Genomic DNA, 19,581 nt, shown 5'->3' on the forward strand with positions numbered 1-19,581 from the left:
GGATAAAGAATTGAGATCAGAAAAGCTTTACTATTCACTAAACATTATTGACATTTCGAAGTTCTATGTAGAGTTTCAATGATGATACTAGCAATAAATTTCGAGAAATTTTCAGTACAATTTCCAGAAAACCTGTAACAATTTCTTTCCTTATCTCAATAACAGAGTTTGAGCAAAAGAGATCTGATATTTTGTAAGTGTACCTCAAGTGATACGAATCGCTCACAATAACGTTTATGCTCATTAATCCGTTTAACTTGAAGCAGTAATTCGTAATCTGACGTCGAGATTTGTGAATAATGTTTTTAAACTTTTCACTGTCGATCCAAATTTCATGAAGGATTGTCACGCCTGTTTAAATGAGTTTACATCCAACATTACAAACTTTGTTTTTCGCGCGGATATTTTAATACACTGAGGATTAGAAAGTAGCATTCCTAGTTAATTTGATTGGTTTCCAAAGAAGTGCTCATTTAGGTCACGAAATGAACGTAAAACAAAAAATAAAATAAAATTTATTGCTAGTTGAACCAAAATATTTTTTAATTTGAGATATTAATGAAGCGTAATACCAGCTTTTGAATTTTTAAAGAATAAAAAACTACAGAAATCTGCAAGTGCTCATTGAAGGCGAACATCTCTTCATTCAGCACTACAAACGTTGTGGCAAAACAAAGACACTAAAATAAGCCTTTACTTGCGGAAAAAAGGTTTAATCCTACTTAAAATCACTCAGGGAGATAAATTAACTAGACATTAATATTTAAAATAAAAATGATTATTTACAATCACTTCGCCAATGCGCCTTAGCCTAGGAAAGGAATTCATTCTTTCATTTCTACATCATTTGTGTACTTCACTTTCTTAGATTTCTTCATCTTTTTCTTGTGCTGTGTGTTTTCTTTTTCTAATTTTCCTTTTTTCTTCTCTACAGGTACCAGCTCTTTGAATTTTCCACCTTTAGACCACATACTCACTAAAGTAACTTTAAATGTGGACATCTTGTTTCCCAATAGTTTCTACAACAAACAATTATTCTGATAAGCAACTAGATAAGAAGAAAAAAAAATCTTTTGTGGTAATCAATCGTATGGGAACGTTTCTCACAAAAAGATTCGAAATATCATCTAACACACATACGCATACCAAAAGGGAGTAAGAACCATCACTGAAGCTTTTTTAAGTTGATCAGCTATTCCAAATAATTATAAAATCGATTTATTGAAGCACAATTTGCTCGATTTTTAGCCGCCTCAAACTCTAAGACGTACAAGAATTTCCAAAAAAGTTTTTAAAGATAAAATTACATAAATAAAACTAATAACTAATAAAAACTGTGTTCAATAATAGGAAGGGGTTATTTGTTGATTATGAAATGATTGTTTTTAACTTGGTCCCTTGCCTACAGATTAGCACTTGGAACATTGTGATAGGATACCAATCAAAAAAGTCAAATCAATCTACTACTGTTTCCTATTAAATACTTCAGGATCTCACAGGATCACTCTCAGCCTGCGGGAAACTGAAACTAATTTAGAAAAAAGTTATGATTTTAAGTTAATAATGGTTACATAATTTATAAGTTAAAATAAACTAACATTTTCAATTCATGTTTGGCTTCATTACTAATGGAATTTATTATTTAAAAAAATGCAAGATTAGCGTTAGTAACAAATAAAATAGGCTGTTAAAAATACATAAAAAACAAATTAATTTGAATTATACTCAAATTTAAATTATGGGAAAACAGTGAAGCTATTTATTAACTACGCAATTAAATTTATTAATTCTTGTTTCCATTGAATTAGTTCAAGCTAATCTCATTGTTGAACTAACATCCAGCCGGTTTCTAAACTTATTTTTCGTAACGAACAAACATAGTTTGAAGTCCACTTTTAGCCAAATAGTCGTTGCAAGTGACAGTAACAATTTTATTTATAGCCTTTTCTCTCAAAGTTGGATATTCATCTCAAATTTGTAACCAGAATATTATGTATCTTCAAATTCTACTGTTTGTTATTTTATTTGCTGCTATTAATCAGGTATTCCTTACAATCAGGTATTATAACTACACATTGGTAAGTTTATCTTAGAACGGAAAAATTTAATAACTATATTTGTATCTGGGGATAGTAAAAGTTGTTAATTGTTATCCACAATGTTCTGGAAGTTTCTCTTAAAAAAAAAAAAAAGAAAAAAAAAAATTTACAATTATTATGATTTTTATTATTTAAAGATCTTAAGTTCTACCTCCGATATCTTCTCTTTAGGAGCTTTCGACTGTAAAAGCAACTTGAATATTTTTTTCGGAGGGAGAGTAGTTCAAGCTTATCCCGATGAGAATTGGGTGCCGAAATAAAGTCTTTCTCGAACCGATGTAGAGGCAATAAACTTCTTGACAAAGGAGGGTCCTACAAAGTTTGTACGAGATCTAAAACTTTTATAGCATTACAAAATTTCTTGCACGTGAACAGTGACCGAGAATAGTATAGTCGCAGAAGTGGTACCCATGCCAGGAGCATGGAATAATTTCATTGACACCATTTTCCAACAAGATCGAACTGCCATTCGGATAAAGCCAAAAGCCTCTTGGCTGGCCGCTATAGACTGAGAAAACAAAAGCACTGTCTTAACAGAAGATCTTCAGAAAGAAGAAAAACTCATGTCTTCATACTTTGCCCCGAAGCCCATAACCAGATTCCTGACCTAATGATCCTGCCAACCCATGGATATCAAATAAGGCAGCTCAGAACTGTTGCAAAAAGGTATTTTTGTCATTAATAACCTCTACGCGCTGGTCCCTATAATTGATGAGAGTCGAATGAACTATTTTATCTACTTGGAACTTGATCAGATCAAGTACTCAAGATTACAACACTTCCTCTTACTGAAAGTGAAAAGTATATGATCCAATAAAATTTAATTAAATATAATGAACTGCATTTAATTAAAAGTTGTATGTTTCACATGTTTATAATAGCAAAACTATAGCACAGTTTTAATATTTAAAAGTAGACAGAAATAATTATTATTTTAATAAAATAAAATAAATAGAGGGATGTCGGTGACATACTCTCACAATGACAATTCCGTTCTAGAGAGGAATTCAAATACAGTTACAGCTAGCATACTTTCACTGTGAGTGACTGACCTTTCACACATAAATGCATTTCCCTTTATTTTATTTTTTACAGCTCTCATTATTTAGTAAATATCCCTTTTTTGGGTGAAAATTGAATCAAAATAATATGGAACATACTTGCGATTTTTATCGAACAGTATAGATCAATTTCTATTTTCATAGTAAATTAATTTTTATATTTGTTATCTATACATTTATTTGCCGCTGGCAAAATTTTGTTTTTTTCTTTGGTGGAGTAATAAAACATTGAGAATGTCTAAGGAGGAAATCTATAATGTAGGCATTCACTGCACCCGTACAAAATACGTTTTCTCAGTAAAATCATTTGGATTTTTTTTTAAAAAAAATTGCGACTCGTGTGAAAGTCTTTAGGCCACCACTGCAACTTCGAGCAAGGGCTTATTTAGAGTAGAGGAAAGAACCGGCTAATTTTCTACAGTGCTAGATCGAGGATTTTCTTCGCCACCTACTCTTAGAACAGTTGGATCAACATACCGAGAAGGTCCTAAATTTTCCACATTTTCAAGGCTCAAATCTCCTTCCCAAGAATTTTTAAACCAATATTGTGGAAAGTTTTGACACAAATTGACAAAGATAAACTATTTTTGGAAGAGGCACCTTCTGTTAACATTTTACCCAGATTGTTACCTCATTACGAAATACTAGGACCACTATTCTTCTTTCCCCCTGAATTTACTTTTAACCAATTTGCAACTTCTAAAGGACATATTTTTTATTCAAATGAATATTCTTTCAACCAACCCGGTAAGTAACAAGCAAAATTTATGCTTACTTATTACGAACCCTAAACCGTTTCGATTAAGTCTTCTAAAGTAAGCAAAAGATTGTAGAAAAAAAGAAGTTGTTTGGAAGGGGCTAGTTGTCAATACATGAGTAGTGTGTGATGCTACTTGGTTGATTCTTAAATTATTCCTTTCCGTTAATTTAAATAGGATTCATTTTATTTTGGCAGTATGGTATTAACAGTTCATATTATTATATTCACATTACCAGAACTTACCAATATCCTTGCTTGCTCAGAAGTAAGTAGATCTCCCTCTTTACAAACTGTATGCTCTTTAGTAAGCGTCACTATTCCTTTCTGTAAGATGGTAGGAAGTCCTAATTGTCTTAAATGTGGTTCTAACGAATGAGGGAAATCTGGTAATCCTCCTGCTTCTAAGTGTACAGTTTCCGTGGCTTTAAAACCTGTTCGTGCAAAATCTTGTGAAGAATAGGATTCAAAATAACTAGAAAAAGGAAAATAGAAAATCAGATGAAATCAAAGTTAAATCATTATGCATTTATACAAATACGTACCTTATTACATCAGCGGGAGATTCATTTGTAAACAGTAAACCACACTGGCCTTTTAAACGGGAAGAAATATGATGCAAACTGTCCTCAACTTCATCTTCCTTTTTACGGCCCAAACCCAAAGTCATTACCTTATTTTTACCGAAAAAAAATCTAAACAACATTATTCATTTACTAGTAATAAAAAAAAACCTGTTTTTAAGCATTAACTTAAACATTTTCTTATCACTTACCTACTATGTTTCCATTTTTCTCTAAGCTCTTTCAATTGCGTATTTCTCATGTTGTCCACAGAAAATACAAAAATATTATTATATTCATTAACGCTATTTCTTATTGCTTCAAGAAAACGTTGTTTAGCTTCTAATCCTTTCTTTGTAGTCTTAGTAAGAGATACTATACAGTAAAACGATTATGTAAATACTTAGCTTCACGTGGGCACAGCTTCACATATTTTTAAAAAATAATAAAGATTTTTAATAAAGAATATTTATTTACCTTTTTTGTCTCGTTTTGATTTCGGCATTTTGAGTATATACCAATGAATTAAAACTAAATTTTCCTCAACACCAACGCAAATAAAGAACCAATGGTTAAAAGAAGGTAATGGTTGACAAGGTTTGAATAAAAGGCTTCTTTCCATGCATTAGTAACCTGAGAGATAATTAATTTTTAAAAAGACTAACTAGAAACATAAAATTGTAAACATAAAAACTTTAATCATCCATTTTTTTTTTTCTTAAAGTAAATACATATGAATGTATTTTTTCTCTGAATTATTCTTTTAGATTTTTATTTAAAACAGTTTTAAATTTTAAAAATAACTATCTCAAACTTTATCTATGTTTATACAAGTAATAATAAATTATATTATTTCAGAAAAGAGTTTATAATGTTTTTAAAGGAATAACTAACATGTGTATATTTGAATATTTTATTTAAAGAATTAGTTTTTATAATTTCTTTATATATAAAATTGATACTTGTTTTTTTATTAACTTCTTTCAAGTAGTATGTTATTTGTACTTTAAAAAAAATTATGAACATTGTAATTAAATAAGTTCCGGTTTCTTTCCCCCATGCAGCTTTTGCTTTAGAGCAGAGTAATAGTGTCCTAGAGGCTCCCCGGTACATTTTGTGTTGAGTGTGTTCAACTAATTTATAATTTTAACTTTGCAAGTTTAAGAATTTTTAGTGAAACGTAAGTATGTTTTAATTTTAATAGCATGTTTTTTTTGTTTTGTTTCCCAGTAGAGAATTTATATACATATGGTGTTAAGAGGTGTGACGCACTTATAGGAGTGTCCATTGCAGTGCTACGCCATATTGGATTAGCTTCTAAGCCATACCGGCATAATTGACCTTTTCTCACCTTTGTATTAATTTTTAAAGGCTGTTGTAAGTACTAGCACGTTATTTTATAATTTTTTTACCACAGTAAAAGTAAATTTTCCTTTACTGTTACATATATTAAAGTTTTCACTACCGTCAAGATACTTATGCTATTCACACCCAATTTACACTCCTGGCACATTTAATGCCTAGCTTTCAATATCAATTCAAAACATGATTTAATTAAAATTTATCTCTGGTTTTCTAAAATTTAGTTCTAAAGTAGTTTTTGTACTTTTATTTCTTTTTAGTGATTTTTTTTTAAACTTCAATTAAGGTTAATTAGACTTATTCAATTTTGGTTAACTTCTCACTTTTTTTTTTTTTTGTTTAATATTACATTGTGAGGACCATGTGTCCCTGTTTAATGTAAAAACAATTTATTGCCTTTTTTAAAATATTTATTTAAAGAACGGCTTGCACCCTTAATGCATGCATGTTTATTATAAGCAATGATGTAAGCCCCTAATTTTGATGTTTGATGTTCTTGTGGCGAATTCCAGTTTTCAATTAATGGTTTTGTTTTAATTTTGTATTATTAGTGTCTTTTAAAAGCAAGTTTTTTAAAGTCAGGGAAGCTTTTTTTTCAGTTGATTACTCATTAATAGGGACCGAACGTTGAATTACTGTAATTTTTTTATCTATTAGTTTGAATTTTGTGTGGAATATCATTAGGTGTTGGTTATTGAGGTTAATATGTTGATTATTAAAGATGTATATTGGTGTGCACTTTTTTCTATCTAGAATATTGCGGAAAAAAAAAAAATCGCTCGAGCTCTTGTACATTTTGTCCTTGATTCCAAGAAAGGGTGGTCAGAGGGTGGAAAAGGGAATTCCAAGAGGGGTGGTAAGGGGTTAATGATTGAACCTTATATTGATTTTTCAATACCAGGCTACGGTCTCTTAATATTTTTTCCTCTTTGGCTGCCTTTTTTTTTATTTTAATTTTCGAAGGCCGTTTGATAAATTATGAATTTTTATAAACCAAATTGGTACATTATGGTGTTGAACTTCAAGAAAAAGAAAAAGAAGAAAATTGTGCAACCGACGATACGAGAATTTGAGTCGTAAGAGTGGGTATAAAAGTGGGAGGACGGCCTCGTTGCCAGGGGAGTATGTACCCCCACTCTTCCTGGCTACGCCGGCCGTCATTATATCGACCCGAGCGCCCCAACCGCCGCGCAAGCGCAACACCATACTACTTACATACGCGCGCGCGCATACCGCCGTACTACGTCTTAGACCATGTCAATTGTCCCAGTGTCTTTGTAGGTTTCTATTTTGTCGTTGTGTTTCTACTTAGTCCCGATTAGAGAGAGTGTGTGATTGAGCAACGTGCGGTATTAACTATTTTTATTATTTATTTGTATTTTATAAGTCGTTTTATTTATAATTTAATTTTAAGCTAGACGATACAACTCCCACTCAGCCCTTCATTAAAAAAAAAAAAACCAGTGGTTCTAAATAGTCTCCCACAAAAGGAATAAATTTTCAAGGTAGGAACATTTTAAATTTAAGAACAGTAAACTGCAGTTGTGCACATTTTTAATGGTTGTTTTACAGGCTGTCCTCCATGCCAAGGTTCACGTCATTCACAAGGCCCAATAAATTGGTTCGGTTTTTATTTGGATATGGTTTCCCAATTTCGCCATCTTCCTCAAAATGAAAAAAGTCGTTGACCCGTCAAAAAAAAAAAAATTAATTAGAGCAAGGACGGGACAAGGTGGTCCCCCCAGTTTTGAGGGAGGGACGCAGTGTGAGCGAGTGAGACAGAATGAGTATGTGAGGGTGGAGATTTTCGGGATCGATTTTTCCAACGTGGTCTTTATTGTGTGAAATGATTAGTCTTTTGCAAGTCATTGATCAATTTATGTATATGTGAATGTATGTTATATGTATGTGTGAATGTATTAAGTACAAAAAAAATTTCAGCGGTAGGTATGTCAGTGGACAAAGAGGAGCTGGTTCAGAGGGCGAAGCTCGCCGAACAGGCTGAACGATATGACGACATGGCGTCTACTATGAAGGCGGTCACAGAGACCGGAGTAGAGCTGTCGAACGAGGAAAGAAACCTCTTATCGGTAGCTTACAAGAATGTTGTCGGTGCCAGAAGATCTTCTTGGAGAGTGATCTCTTCCATAGAACAGAAAACTGAGGGCTCAGAACGCAAACAGCAGATGGCCAGGGAGTACCGAGAGAAGGTAGAAAAGGAGCTTAGAGATATCTGCTACGATGTATTAGTAAGTATTATTTAGACTGACCAAAAATTTCTTTCCTTCCTAACTATTCCTAAATTTTTGATTTTAAAATACTAACACATGACCACGGGGATGACAATTTTCTACTACCACCAAATTTTTGCCTCAATTCTAACCTGAAGCCACATATGAAGTTAACAAATGTAACCTTTCACAGGCGGGTCACACCCCTAAGAGGAAATGGGAGGTTTAACAATAGTTAAAAATGTAACACAGGAAAAGGCCCCGCGTAATCCTCTTAACTCTTTTTTCAGCCATTTTTTGTTTTCTATTCTATCAAAAAAGGAAGTTTTTGATCATTCTTTTAATTAGTTACAAATCTCTTGAGTTGTAAGGACATACATGGGGATTATATCTGCATTATGATGTATCATATTGCGTCAGTTTTAAGGGGAATGATTGTACAGATATTTAAAAATAATAATGAGTGTATTAATTTTAAAACGGAAGTGGAATTAAAAAAATGTTAAACGCGAGAGCAAATAAGAGCCCGTTCGCCCTATGAGTCATATGAAAGGCGCGCGTGTTTCTGCCTAGTCTAAACAAGGAGAACTTTATTATAAACTTTTTTAAACATCCGTTACGCAGTCAAGTATCTTCCATCCTTTTCTATTTTCCCAATCTTCGCGCTTGGTATACGATTTTCACCGGGTTCATAAAAATATTGCAAGTGAAAGAGTGGGGGTAAAGAAAAATCCACTTTCTCTTATTCTATTTTCTTTCTTTTTTTTTAATCCGCGCGCTTTATTGGAGGAAAAAATTAGAGCGGGGAAATTGAGTGTCTCGTTTTGTGTGTTGTAAACGTGGACTGTGTGAATTGCAGGCAGCAGTGGAGGGGCGACAAAGTGCTACTGTAGGAATGCGTCTTTTCTTGATCGAATTTAAAAAAAAGAGAAGCACTTGCCGGTCAGTAACCCAATTTCTTGTCGTAGTTCTAATTTAAATGTTAACGGAACCTGCTGTGGTTTTATCTCTAGTTTAAGAGATTAAATTTTGGATTTTAACTGAAAACTTGGGAATCTCCTTCTCTTTCGAGAGAGAGTACATCGATAGAGAAGAGGAACTCTAGGAGAATGTGCTCATGCGTTGATGACGTCACAGCCTTGTAGGGCGGGGCTCTGTGTCCCAGGAGCCGCTGGCGGTCGCACACCGACTGTATTGACTCATTGATTGTGGCACTGGCTGTTCCGCTCTCTCTTCTACATCTCCCTTGCCTTTACTCTCTCCTCAACGCCTTCAGGCCGCCTTCTCTCTGCTCTTCCCACCACTTCTGCATCCCCAAATCCCCATCAATCCTTTCCAAGACTACTTCCTTCCGCTTCCTTTTCCAGAAACCTCTCTTGTTGCTTGGAAGCACTCACAAAAAAGAGAAAACGTGTAATAAAAAAAAACCTGCTCAATAATTAAATTACCGTTATTACAAAAGTTTCATAAAATTAGTTTGGGGAAGAAAATTGTATGCCTAAGATAGGGGAACTGACTCCATTGGGTTCTCACTAACATAGCATTTCCACTGTATTGCTAGTTACTAGCTCCAGTTACGACAGCGCAACTAAACCACCTGTTGGACCACGCCTACACTTCTATATTCTCTAGAATTTGATGACTATATCACTAAACAAATTACTTGTATTTATTTAGTTAATGCACATTTTTTGTAATATTAGAACATGTATACCATTTTGTTGTGATGGTTTGAGACAAATAGCTGAATATATTATACTAGCATGGTGCCATCAACAAGTATTGATCTTCCTCTCTCCGGTACAATATTTCAAAGGGTTACACCATTACTTTAAGATTTCTATTTCTTACCCCCTCACCGTGTCTTCGTGCAAGTGATAAGTTTCGTGTCTTCATGAAAGTGAAATATTTTGGTACATTTAGCACCATAATTCAAAACAGAAACTCGCCGTGTTCAATTTTATGATTTAGTTTAAGGAAATAATCCCATTTGGGGATTCCGTTGGTAAGCATTTCGATAAACTGGTAGAAATGTCACTCTTTAGGCAATTAAAATTCGAGTTTTTGAAATTTAACCGGAAACAGCTCTTAAATGCGGTGTACTAACAGCTGACAGGAAGTTCCATTTACTGGGATTCGTTTTTTTGTTTTGAACCAATTTTTTTTTTAATCATTGTGTGCTCACTAAATTCATGTAGGTCTGCCTACTTAGTGCACTTACCAGGATACTTGCAAGTTTTTGTTTAAAACCAAAAATGGTCGAAGTTAAGCTCTCCTCCTAGAGTAAGGCGTGTTCGACTATTTCGTCTTTATAATGAACAAGAAATGCCCAATCACAATCAGCGTGAACGTGTGCAACATTAATGCCTTTTTATGCAAAAATTCCAAGAAAGTGCCATAGCTCTTTGCTGCTGTAAGTTTGATCTGAGTAATTCGTTTAGGAAAATCCTTATTGGCCCTGTTTTTTTGGAAATGTCATTTCCTTGTGTCTCCTTCAGAATTTTGGCAAGATATTTCATTCTTACTAATAAGTGGTTTCGAGAAAAACAGTTGTGGGCGGGAGAAAGAAACACACTCGCCCAGTCTGGGCTAACAACATCTACCACATTTTCAAAATTAACTTTTTTAAATTCTGATGTCTACTTTTCTGTGATCGCAGTTTTCTATCTTATATGAAAAAATAAAAATATATATACATACAGAATAATTTTAATTTAGAATTTAGAAATTATGCAATATGTATTCCATATCTCTCCCTCCCATAAGACTGATAACCCTGAGGTATTACCTTTTAAATATGATTAAATGTAGAACGATTCTCAAGGTTGTTGGCTCTCATATTGTTCAAATTAAAATTCACACTTTTGTGATCCTGGGGATACAACTTTTCATTTGATATTGATCTTCATGCTTTGATATGTATGGAGTTTTGAAGTGAAAGAGAGTGTAAGGGGAGCCAGACGTCATGATTCCCCTCAGAATCTTAGCGGAGCAATGTTTGGCACGAACATGAGACTTGGCCAGTGATCTTTCTTCTATGACCATCTGAGTGATGTTCCGGCTGGTTTATCTCACTGGAGGAGAACGCCCACACCTCTAAAAAAAAAAAAGAAAAAAGCAAACTGTTGCGGTCACTAACACTCTCTTACTGCTATTCTCAAATTTCTAAACTCTTCCATTTACTGCATGAATCTCAAATAACTGTTGACCAGGATCCTATCTCAACTTCATGCCCTAAAAGTATTTTCCCAGACATAATCAGATCTTGGGACTATTGCAGTTTCCAGGAATGAATTATGAAAGGATTATTGTAACCAATTCGTTTGGATTTTTTTTTCTTTATAAAAATTGGGTTAGCTTAGGTCGACCGATTTTTGGGAGGTAAAATACAAAACAGGGATGTATACTTACTTTCTTTTTCTATTGTTCCTGACTCCTCGGCAATCTCTTCCTGCATTCTTCAGGGGATTTACAAACAAGTATATGATACCGTGAGATAAAAAAAAAAAGCAAAGTTTGACAAAACGTTGGATAACAACTAAAAAAAGTTAGAATATCTAAAAATGTATTTAAATTAGAATAGGTTTATTGTAAATTCAAAATTTAAAAATTATGGAAGACGGTTTTTCTTTAAAACAACTGAAATTTACTAATTCAGAAAAGTGTCATGTCCGTTGGTTGTTCGATTTCATTATTTTTAGTTATGCCTGCCATTTTCATTTCCCTGTTCTCTTGTAGGGGTGGGAACGCTTTTTTTTAATGAATTGCAACTCTCTGATTGGAATATTAATATTGCTTGTGGGAGAACACCGTGAAAATTCGTACATCAGTGTTGAATTTTCCCTCATTAAACTTTGAGCTTATAAAAAAAAAGAAAAGCTGGAAAATGTGTAATTCCGTTTAAGAAACTTGGAAGAGAAAGTGCAGCTCTCTTACCAGTAAAAGGGGAAGGAGAAAGCACAGTGTTAGTGATTAGCCGCGAACAATGTGGCAGTGGAAAGTTGGCCGAGTTCAACAATCGATGTCTGCAGGTATCAGCATACGCACCACATCCACTCTCTCTATCGATCGATATTCCATTTTTATTTTCCCTGTGCTATCCTGCCCATTATTAGGATTGCTTGACCATATTCAAGGAATATATATTTCCTAAAATGCGTACTTTCATCCGAATTAGTTCCATTTAGTGGCCGATATTTTAGTAGCCACTCAGGGAATACGATTATTGATGATGGTCGTTCGAGCGCTGAAAGAACGTTGCCCTAGTTCAGGTTTTTTATTATGAGTTTCCTCCGGAAATATCTTTTTTCAAAATGGTACCGGTCTGTATCTGGTCTGTCAGTCGTATACACTTGAATTCAATCAAGAAAACTCGCTGGAAGGTCAGTAAAAGATGTCAGATGATAAGGTTTCCGTCAACCGGAAGTATCACTTGACTAAATCAGTTTTTCTGATTTTTTTTTTTTTTTTAGAAAACTACTTCAACCATTTTCTTAAAACTTGAACATAAAGAAATATAACTTCTGTCAGAATTCCCTGGAAAAATAGATGAAGGGGATTTTGGGGAGAGGAGGGGTGGTTAGACTGTTCTTTGTTTTCCCCCATTATTATTGTAAGTCTTGCTGCCTGTATTATTTTATCAAACATGGAACTAAATTCCCAAATTTGAGGAATACCGGCTGACCGGAAGAGCCCTATTACTGGGAGGTTTTCTCGGAAACGGCTCCTACGATTTCATGTCGTGATTAAAAACATAAATTAAAAAATTATATTTGGAACATTTTTTCCGTAAATTTGATTAAGGATATTTACTTCTAAGGGAGGAGGAGGATAGTTCCATCTAATTTTTCTATAAATGGAACTATCTCTTAAGACTCTGTTAAAATCTTTTGCTTTTCTGTAAACTGTAAATGGCTAATCTGTTAACTTCGTGTTGTTTGGGGTAGATTTCTCTGTTAAGTTACAGAAAAATTTAGTGTAATGTTCAGTATTACTGACCTAAATGTCAAATTTAGATTTATTTACTGAATTAATATGGGTCAAATATTCCGAATATAAGGTATATAAATGAGTTGGTACCTTGAGAATAGTGATGATAGACTTGTGTGTTCACACAAGATATGTGCCATTTTTTTAGATTTTCACAAAAATGGCGCTATTTTCTTTAGATAAGATATGGATTTCCGGAAAGGAGATATTCCTAAGGTGTGCTATTTCTTAGAATTCACGCTTTTACGTCAGAATTGTGCTAAAAATTGCAATCCAAGTTTGAGTAGGTGGAAGGCGTTTTTATTAACCCTTGTACTAGTCTAAGTTTATTCATTTTTTGGTCAATTAATAATAATATGATGGCTTTCTCTAGGCCTTACTAGACAGGTTCCTCATTCCCAAGGCGAGTAATGCTGAAAGTAAGGTGTTCTACTTGAAAATGAAAGGCGACTATTACAGGTACCTCGCCGAGGTGGCTACCGGAGATACACGGAATGGTAAGTTATCCTAATTTATTGCATTTTACTATTTTTTTTTTTTTTCGATTTGACATCGATGGGGCGTCACTAAGTCTTTGCGTAATTCTTTCATTTCCATTGAATAAATCGATTTTTATAAAAGTGGCGTGTCAATATTTGACTTTAGCCATTTAGTAATTGGCATATAAAAGTATGTAGTTTTGGCACCGTGTGTGTTAGGTGATATGTAAAATTATAAATGAGTCAATTAAATGTAGCAATTATTGAAATATCACAGCTTTTTTTCTCGAAAAAATACTACACGTATAGAGCTGCAGCTCGTGAAATTGGTAAGTACGAGGAGTAACGGCTATTTAAGGATTTTAGCTATACAAAGTATGGAAATTACAGAAACAAAGCGTCTCTAAATTAGTTAATGCACTAGCATTGTGCCTAAAACCTGTACTAAACGTCAATCTCCCACGAGAATTGTAATTTCAACCTAAGGCACACAGTATTTTTAAGCTCTTCTTCAAAATCAAAGTCATGTTAGTCATTTGTGCTGGTCTCTTGCGTAGAAAATTGGGTGTACTGTGACAATCTAAACTCTCAAAAACATTGAGTCATGTCCGCTCGCCTAGAAATGGTAAGGCACAAAACTAATCCCTCCTTAAACAGTTCGTACTTCCTTCAACCCTTTTGGTAATTCGAACTTCGCTTCTTCGGACTACTCTATACTTCGATACAAATGCCCATTTTATGCGTAGTAAAAACAAGTACGTAACACGAGATAAAAAGAGGTTGGCTACATTGGATTCTTCGCAACAAAAAAAAAAACTGATCAGTTGAATTAATCACTTCGAAGTGGTTAGAGTGATCAATACCAATGAGTTAAGAATTGTAAGGTCTAACTTTATGGTCTTCAAGGTAAAAATAAAGTAAAACTGTAAGGAAGGTAAAAATGAGGTAAACGTGAAGACTTTGTTGCACCCTAGAGTAATATTGAGTTTAACTTCTATATTAAAATGTGTTATAAAACAAAATCGGTTATGTTAATACGAGAGGTATATTTTGTCCAGCCGTTGTTGACGATTCTCAGAAAGCGTACCAGGACGCTTTTGAGATCAGTAAGTGCAAGATGCAGCCAACACACCCAATCAGGCTGGGACTTGCTCTCAATTTCTCTGTCTTCTACTACGAAATTCTCAATTCTCCAGACAAAGCGTGTCATCTCGCAAAGCAGGTTTGTTGGTCCTCTTTTTACAGTCATTTTTTTTTTTTTTTGTTTTTGTACTTTGGATGAAGAAAGAGGAAAACAACAGAACAGAAAACGGAAACAGCAGCCGCTCCTAGTTCGTCAAATGACAACTGGATTGATTCTTCCCTCTCTACTTAAAAAATGATAAAAGAAAAAATATCAACAAAATAATTTTTTTCCAGCGGTCGTAGATGATTCACAAAAAGCGTATCAAGAAGCATTTGATATTGCAAAATCTAAAATGCAACCAACTCATCCAATCCGTTTAGGCTTGGCGTTAAATTTTTCTGTATTTTACTATGAGATCATCAATTCGCAGGGTCGGGCCTGTCACCTTGCCAAACAGGTAAAAATGCAAGGCTGTAAACTCTTTTTCAGTTGTTGATAATTAACATGAGCAAGGTTTTTGTTTTATTGCCCTGGCTGGATTTATTTATTCGCAATTCCATAAGTTTGCCTATATTAATTCCTTTTTTCCCCCCCCAAACACTCCACGCAAACTAATAATTCCAAACAAGTTAATGCATTAAAGTTACCGTTTCTCATCTCCTACCTCAGTAACGTGTAACGGGCTGGTCTCTTCCGACCTGTGAAGATAATTTCAGAGACTGAAAAATAGACAAGGACAGAAATAGTCGGCGTTGGCAATCAGCTGGCTCGGCTATTGGGCAATAATAGCCATATATAAGTCGTCAATTGGTAATATTATTTCTTATAGTTCCCCGGAGATTACTTAAAGATAAATCATTTCAAGAAAACTCAGAAATTTGAGTACTACTGTTTTTGAATTGTTTGGGTCACCCAAAAAAAGTTGGGATCTCAGAGTTTATCCTAACAAAACTGGTTCCTGGGCGAAAATTTGTTTTTTCCACTATCTTATCTAAAATATTTCTATACAAATCAAGGAAGTCTAAACTTTATTTCATCCTAGTTGAAGAACTCTTAAACATTGAACTTCCCCTTACAGAGGAAACAAGTTTCAGTCCGTCAACATCAACTCACAAATAATTATATATTTCTCTCTTTCGTGACAAACCAGACTATCGACCAGTAGTGTATTTTTTGTAAATGCTTTCACGACGAGTACTTTTTTTTTTTTATTAAAAAACGCAATTGCTTGATTTTTTTTTCATTTCAACTAACTTTTTATTTATTTGGTTTTGTTTCCATACTAATCTTGCTCATGTTTTGTTTTTTGATTGAGTGCCCTGCATTTTGGTGGTCCGTATTAAATAAAACTGATAGTGCTTAATTTGCAACTTCGTCTGGCTTACTTCATTTTCGCGGATCTCTTAATCCAAGCAAAATTCTTTTAAAAAATGTCCATATATAGATCTGTATATCTTAGGTAGGTACCCGAATGATTTTGCTCCATTGTAAGTGCAATTATCTGCTACTGTTTCATATTCTCTCGCGGACTTAACAAATCTCAAATGCACAGTTAACACGCGCGTTAAACAAAGCAAAAAAGACGTGCAGTCAATTTAAACCGGTATTATTTTAATGCAAAGGGAAGAGCTGTCAAATATGTTGTAATCCTTTTTATTCATTCAGGCTTTTATTAACAATTAGTTTAATTTGTTAGTAATTATTTTTTACTTTTAGTTTTTAGTGATTTTGGTTTTAAGTTTGTTTTTTTTTTAGCTTTTAAATATGTTTACAATTATTTGAGGCGCTAATAACTTAACATTCGATGCGCCAAATAAATACAAGATAATGTTCCCAGGAAATTGAAAGAAGTTTCTTTGGGTAGAATGACCGGGTGGCCAGCCAGGTCCTTTGGGTATTTCTGGAAATGGAGAGGATTTTCTCTGCTCTAAGGGTTCAGCACCTTTCTGACTTTTGTGGTGATCATTTCGGATTTGACGTCCATACGTTAGTACCGAACTATTGTTCGGACTGAAATATGAAAAGAAAATGCATGAAATGCCCTCAATCACGCTGTAAAAGTTAAGTTCAAAGGTTATGAATTTTCCCCTCGATCATCTTATTCTGTCAATTACATACTCCATTCAGTTTGTTATTTAAAACCCTCGGACAAACAGCATAAGTGTAGATAAGGTATAACATTGGTAAGACCTATTTGAGTATCATCTAACCATCCTTCTGCAAAACTTCCTATCTGATAGTATAAGAAAAGGAAAGATAATACTAGATTTGGGCGAAATGATTATATATCCAACAGATTTTCCGTTTTTTATCCATGGACGTCTCTAAACTCTGTGCTTCTTCAAATCGCCAGACTCTTCTACAGGTTTTTGCTGTACCTTTCCTTTTCATTAGACTGCAATTGCAATTTTTTTTTTTTTTTTGCTTATTCCAGAAGTTCTTCCCCATTTCCTTATCACTAAGGTTAACTATATACCTTTTTCCTGCTTTTAACAACATTTTGTAAGTTTGTGTACTTACTTATTTTCAACTTAATCCATTTTCTCCTATTAGTATCTACAAATGCTAATTTGCATTCAGCCCATACAATGTTTTTTATATCAAACTTTTCATAATAGCTGGAACTGTTTTCAGCAAATCTTCTTATTTGAGAAACGCAATGTTTTGACAGATAGTTTTTTTAAGACTAGCTACAGTTTCATTTGATTTCATGGAGATTTTTTTTTTTTTTTTTTTAACGAGTAGGCCTATATAATTTGTGGATGCATTAGTTCATGTTTTTCCCCAACATGTTTTCAGTAACATTAGTTCATTCTATGTTAGGGGAAATTGCTGGAATTTATGCATTAACCACATTAAAACAAAAATTAGGTAATCTTTGAGAATGAGGTTAAGTCACGCTCTGTTCGATCAAAAAATAGTTTGGGATTGTACGGAGCATGCACAGTACCCAACAGAATTCAAATATATTTCCAATTGGTTGTCTACTGGTCCGTCTGAACCCAAACCAACTTGAAACGAATTTGTGATTGATCGACTGAGAACCCTCAAACCGAGTAGAAAACTAAAGCTCCCTGAATACACGCTGCATAAGACGGCTTCATTGTTTATTGTTAGAAAATTTCTGAACTTTTTTCGGTTACGTGATCAGTTTTTCTATAGAACTCAGACGGTGTATTTTTTTTTATTTATGATTTTTTTTAAATTATATATTTAGTATAGCACCTAGCCTAACCTTGTGGCAATCATATCCAAATTCATTTTGTCTTATTTTATATGGCAGGCGTTTGATGATGCGATAGCCGAGTTGGATACTCTAAACGAAGACAGCTATAAAGATTCGACTTTGATTATGCAGCTTTTACGAGACAACCTAACATTGTGGACGTCTGATACGCAAGGAGACGGTGATGAACCCCAAGAGGGAGGCGATAACTAAATAATAAAACAAAAAAGTTAAACAAAAAAAAAATTAAAAAAAAAAACAATTTAAAAACATAAAAAAAAAAAATGCAAAAAGAAAACCTTAACGTGTCTCCTCTTTTATCATCCCCTCTCTCTCTCTCTCTTTCTCCCCAAAGAAATAATTAAAAATTCTCCTTGTAAGACCTCCCACTACTTACACTACCACCAAATCACATACTCATTTACACGCAAAGAAAAATCATCTTTCTCTCTCATAAAAAAAGAAAATGGATATTATTATATGAAAAAGTAAAAATAAAAAGTTAATGAAAAAAAAGTAAATAAATAATCTTTTTTAATTACACACAAAGAAATACGGTATTTGTTTTATACTCATTAAGTAAAAAAATTCCTTGTTTAAAAATACATATTTTTTTCTTTTTTACTTTAATAAATAAAGCAGCGTCTCTCTCTCACTGGGTCTTATCCCTAAAAAAACTTTCGATTAAAGAATGTTTCCCTAAAAGTGTAACTTCCTCTCTTTTTTAATATGTTTTAAATAAAACTACGACCAAAATTCAATGCCCCCCCAATCAAAACCCAAAATTTTAAAACACCTCGTATATTGTGAGAGCAGTACCAGGTCATGTAAACAATTACTATCTCTTTTCTTATCTCATGTCTCTCGATTGTAAAAAAAATAAAGAAAAACAAATTGTGGAAGGCAATAGGGAAAAATATTAAGTAAATAGAAAAAAATAAAGAAGTTACAAGTGTTTGCTATATTTCGTAATTAAAGAAAAAAAGAAGACGTACACACATTATAACATGGGAAAATAACACATTATTCCAATTTGTATCTATCATTTTATAGACCATAAGAATGGCCGGTTATTTAATTAAAAAAAAAAAAAAAAAAACTCGAAAATTCTTTTAGTGATTTTTATTTTTCGAGATTTGCCACTTCAAACTGCCTTTTTTATTCTTCTCTTTTTTCGCAATTGTCGCAGCTTTTAGCATAATAAATTTTTTGTATTGTAACAATTTGAAACCTACCAATAAATTGTCTCTGTTGCGTATTACGATAGCTTTTGTGTTGATATATATATATATATTTTTTTTTTTTTTTTGTGAATTCGCTATTTTTATTTACTTTTTTACGAGCTATTTTTTGCGAAAGCATTCTAGTTCAATCTAAAGTTATTCACAGAGTAAATTTTGTTTATTTGGCCATTTAAATAACAATAGGGTAGGTTTCATTGTAACCAACAAAGGAAAAGGGATACTTTGAAAGTAAAAATGGGCTGAGAATAAAATATTGTTAAGGCAAAACTAGAAGGGGGAAAAAAAATCGTTTTATTATTTATTATATTTATCGTTTAATTCGATGGATAATTATACTCTCTGAAAAAAAAAAAAATACAACCCTGTTCATGTGTGTGTGTGTGATAGTACGGCGTATGTGAAAAAAAAAAAAACTTGTGTTCTTTGGTTACATATATAAATTAA

General features: G+C 33.4%; 2 protein-coding genes across 8 annotated transcripts; one reads left to right on the forward strand and one right to left on the reverse strand.

Moving 5' to 3' along the window:
- Positions 1-760: 760 nt before the first annotated feature.
- RpLP0-like (ribosomal protein LP0-like) lies at positions 761-5,136 on the reverse strand. The gene is made up of 5 exons (XM_074137276.1): positions 4,958-5,136; positions 4,693-4,855; positions 4,463-4,612; positions 4,164-4,392; positions 761-1,019 (listed from the first exon to the last, which is right to left on the reverse strand). Exons 1-5 carry the CDS (start codon positions 5,100-5,102, stop codon positions 825-827), a joined length of 882 nt encoding a protein of 293 aa, XP_073993377.1. The 5' UTR covers positions 5,103-5,136; the 3' UTR covers positions 761-824.
- Positions 5,137-5,499: 363 nt separating this feature from the next.
- On the forward strand, positions 5,500-18,657 carry 14-3-3zeta (tyrosine 3-monooxygenase/tryptophan 5-monooxygenase activation protein zeta). Of its 7 annotated transcripts, none has more exons than XM_074137280.1 (6): positions 5,531-5,660; positions 5,759-5,857; positions 7,784-8,091; positions 13,436-13,559; positions 14,600-14,763; positions 17,951-18,657. In XM_074137280.1, the coding sequence occupies exons 3-6, from the start codon at positions 7,792-7,794 to the stop codon at positions 18,104-18,106; spliced, it is 744 nt and encodes a 247-aa protein (XP_073993381.1). In that variant the 5' UTR covers positions 5,531-5,660; positions 5,759-5,857; positions 7,784-7,791; the 3' UTR covers positions 18,107-18,657. The 7 variants fall into 7 exon arrangements, with proteins under 7 accessions (XP_073993384.1, XP_073993378.1, XP_073993381.1 ...); XM_074137281.1 differs by having other exon boundaries at positions 5,549-5,660; positions 5,740-5,857; XM_074137283.1 differs by lacking the exons at positions 5,759-5,857; positions 14,600-14,763 and adding an exon at positions 14,961-15,124 and having other exon boundaries at positions 5,500-5,660.
- Positions 18,658-19,581: the final 924 nt, after the last annotated feature.

This window comes from Rhodnius prolixus, unplaced genomic scaffold, assembly GCF_049639745.1.
Source record: "Rhodnius prolixus isolate KJV_2025 unplaced genomic scaffold, Rpr scaffold_5, whole genome shotgun sequence".
NCBI classification, from domain to species: Eukaryota; Metazoa; Arthropoda; class Insecta; order Hemiptera; family Reduviidae; genus Rhodnius; species Rhodnius prolixus.

Bases quoted from the DNA above. Each gene is read 5' to 3' on its own strand.
- 14-3-3zeta (XM_074137283.1), top strand. From the start codon at position 7,792: ATGTCAGTGGACAAAGAGGAGCTGGTTCAGAGGGCGAAGCTCGCCGAA. The intron at 8,092-13,435 runs GTAAGTATTATT...GGCTTTCTCTAG, and splicing joins ATATCTGCTACGATGTATTA to GCCTTACTAGACAGGTTCCT. The intron at 13,560-14,960 runs GTAAGTTATCCT...ATTTTTTTCCAG, and splicing joins TACCGGAGATACACGGAATG to CGGTCGTAGATGATTCACAA.
- RpLP0-like (XM_074137276.1), bottom strand. From the start codon at position 5,102: ATGGAAAGAAGCCTTTTATTCAAACCTTGTCAACCATTACCTTCTTTT. The intron at 4,613-4,692 runs GTAAGTGATAAG...AATGTTGTTTAG, and splicing joins GAAAAATGGAAACATAGTAG to ATTTTTTTTCGGTAAAAATA. The intron at 1,020-4,163 runs GTAAGTTCTGGT...TGTTTGTTGTAG, and splicing joins CTGAGCAAGCAAGGATATTG to AAACTATTGGGAAACAAGAT.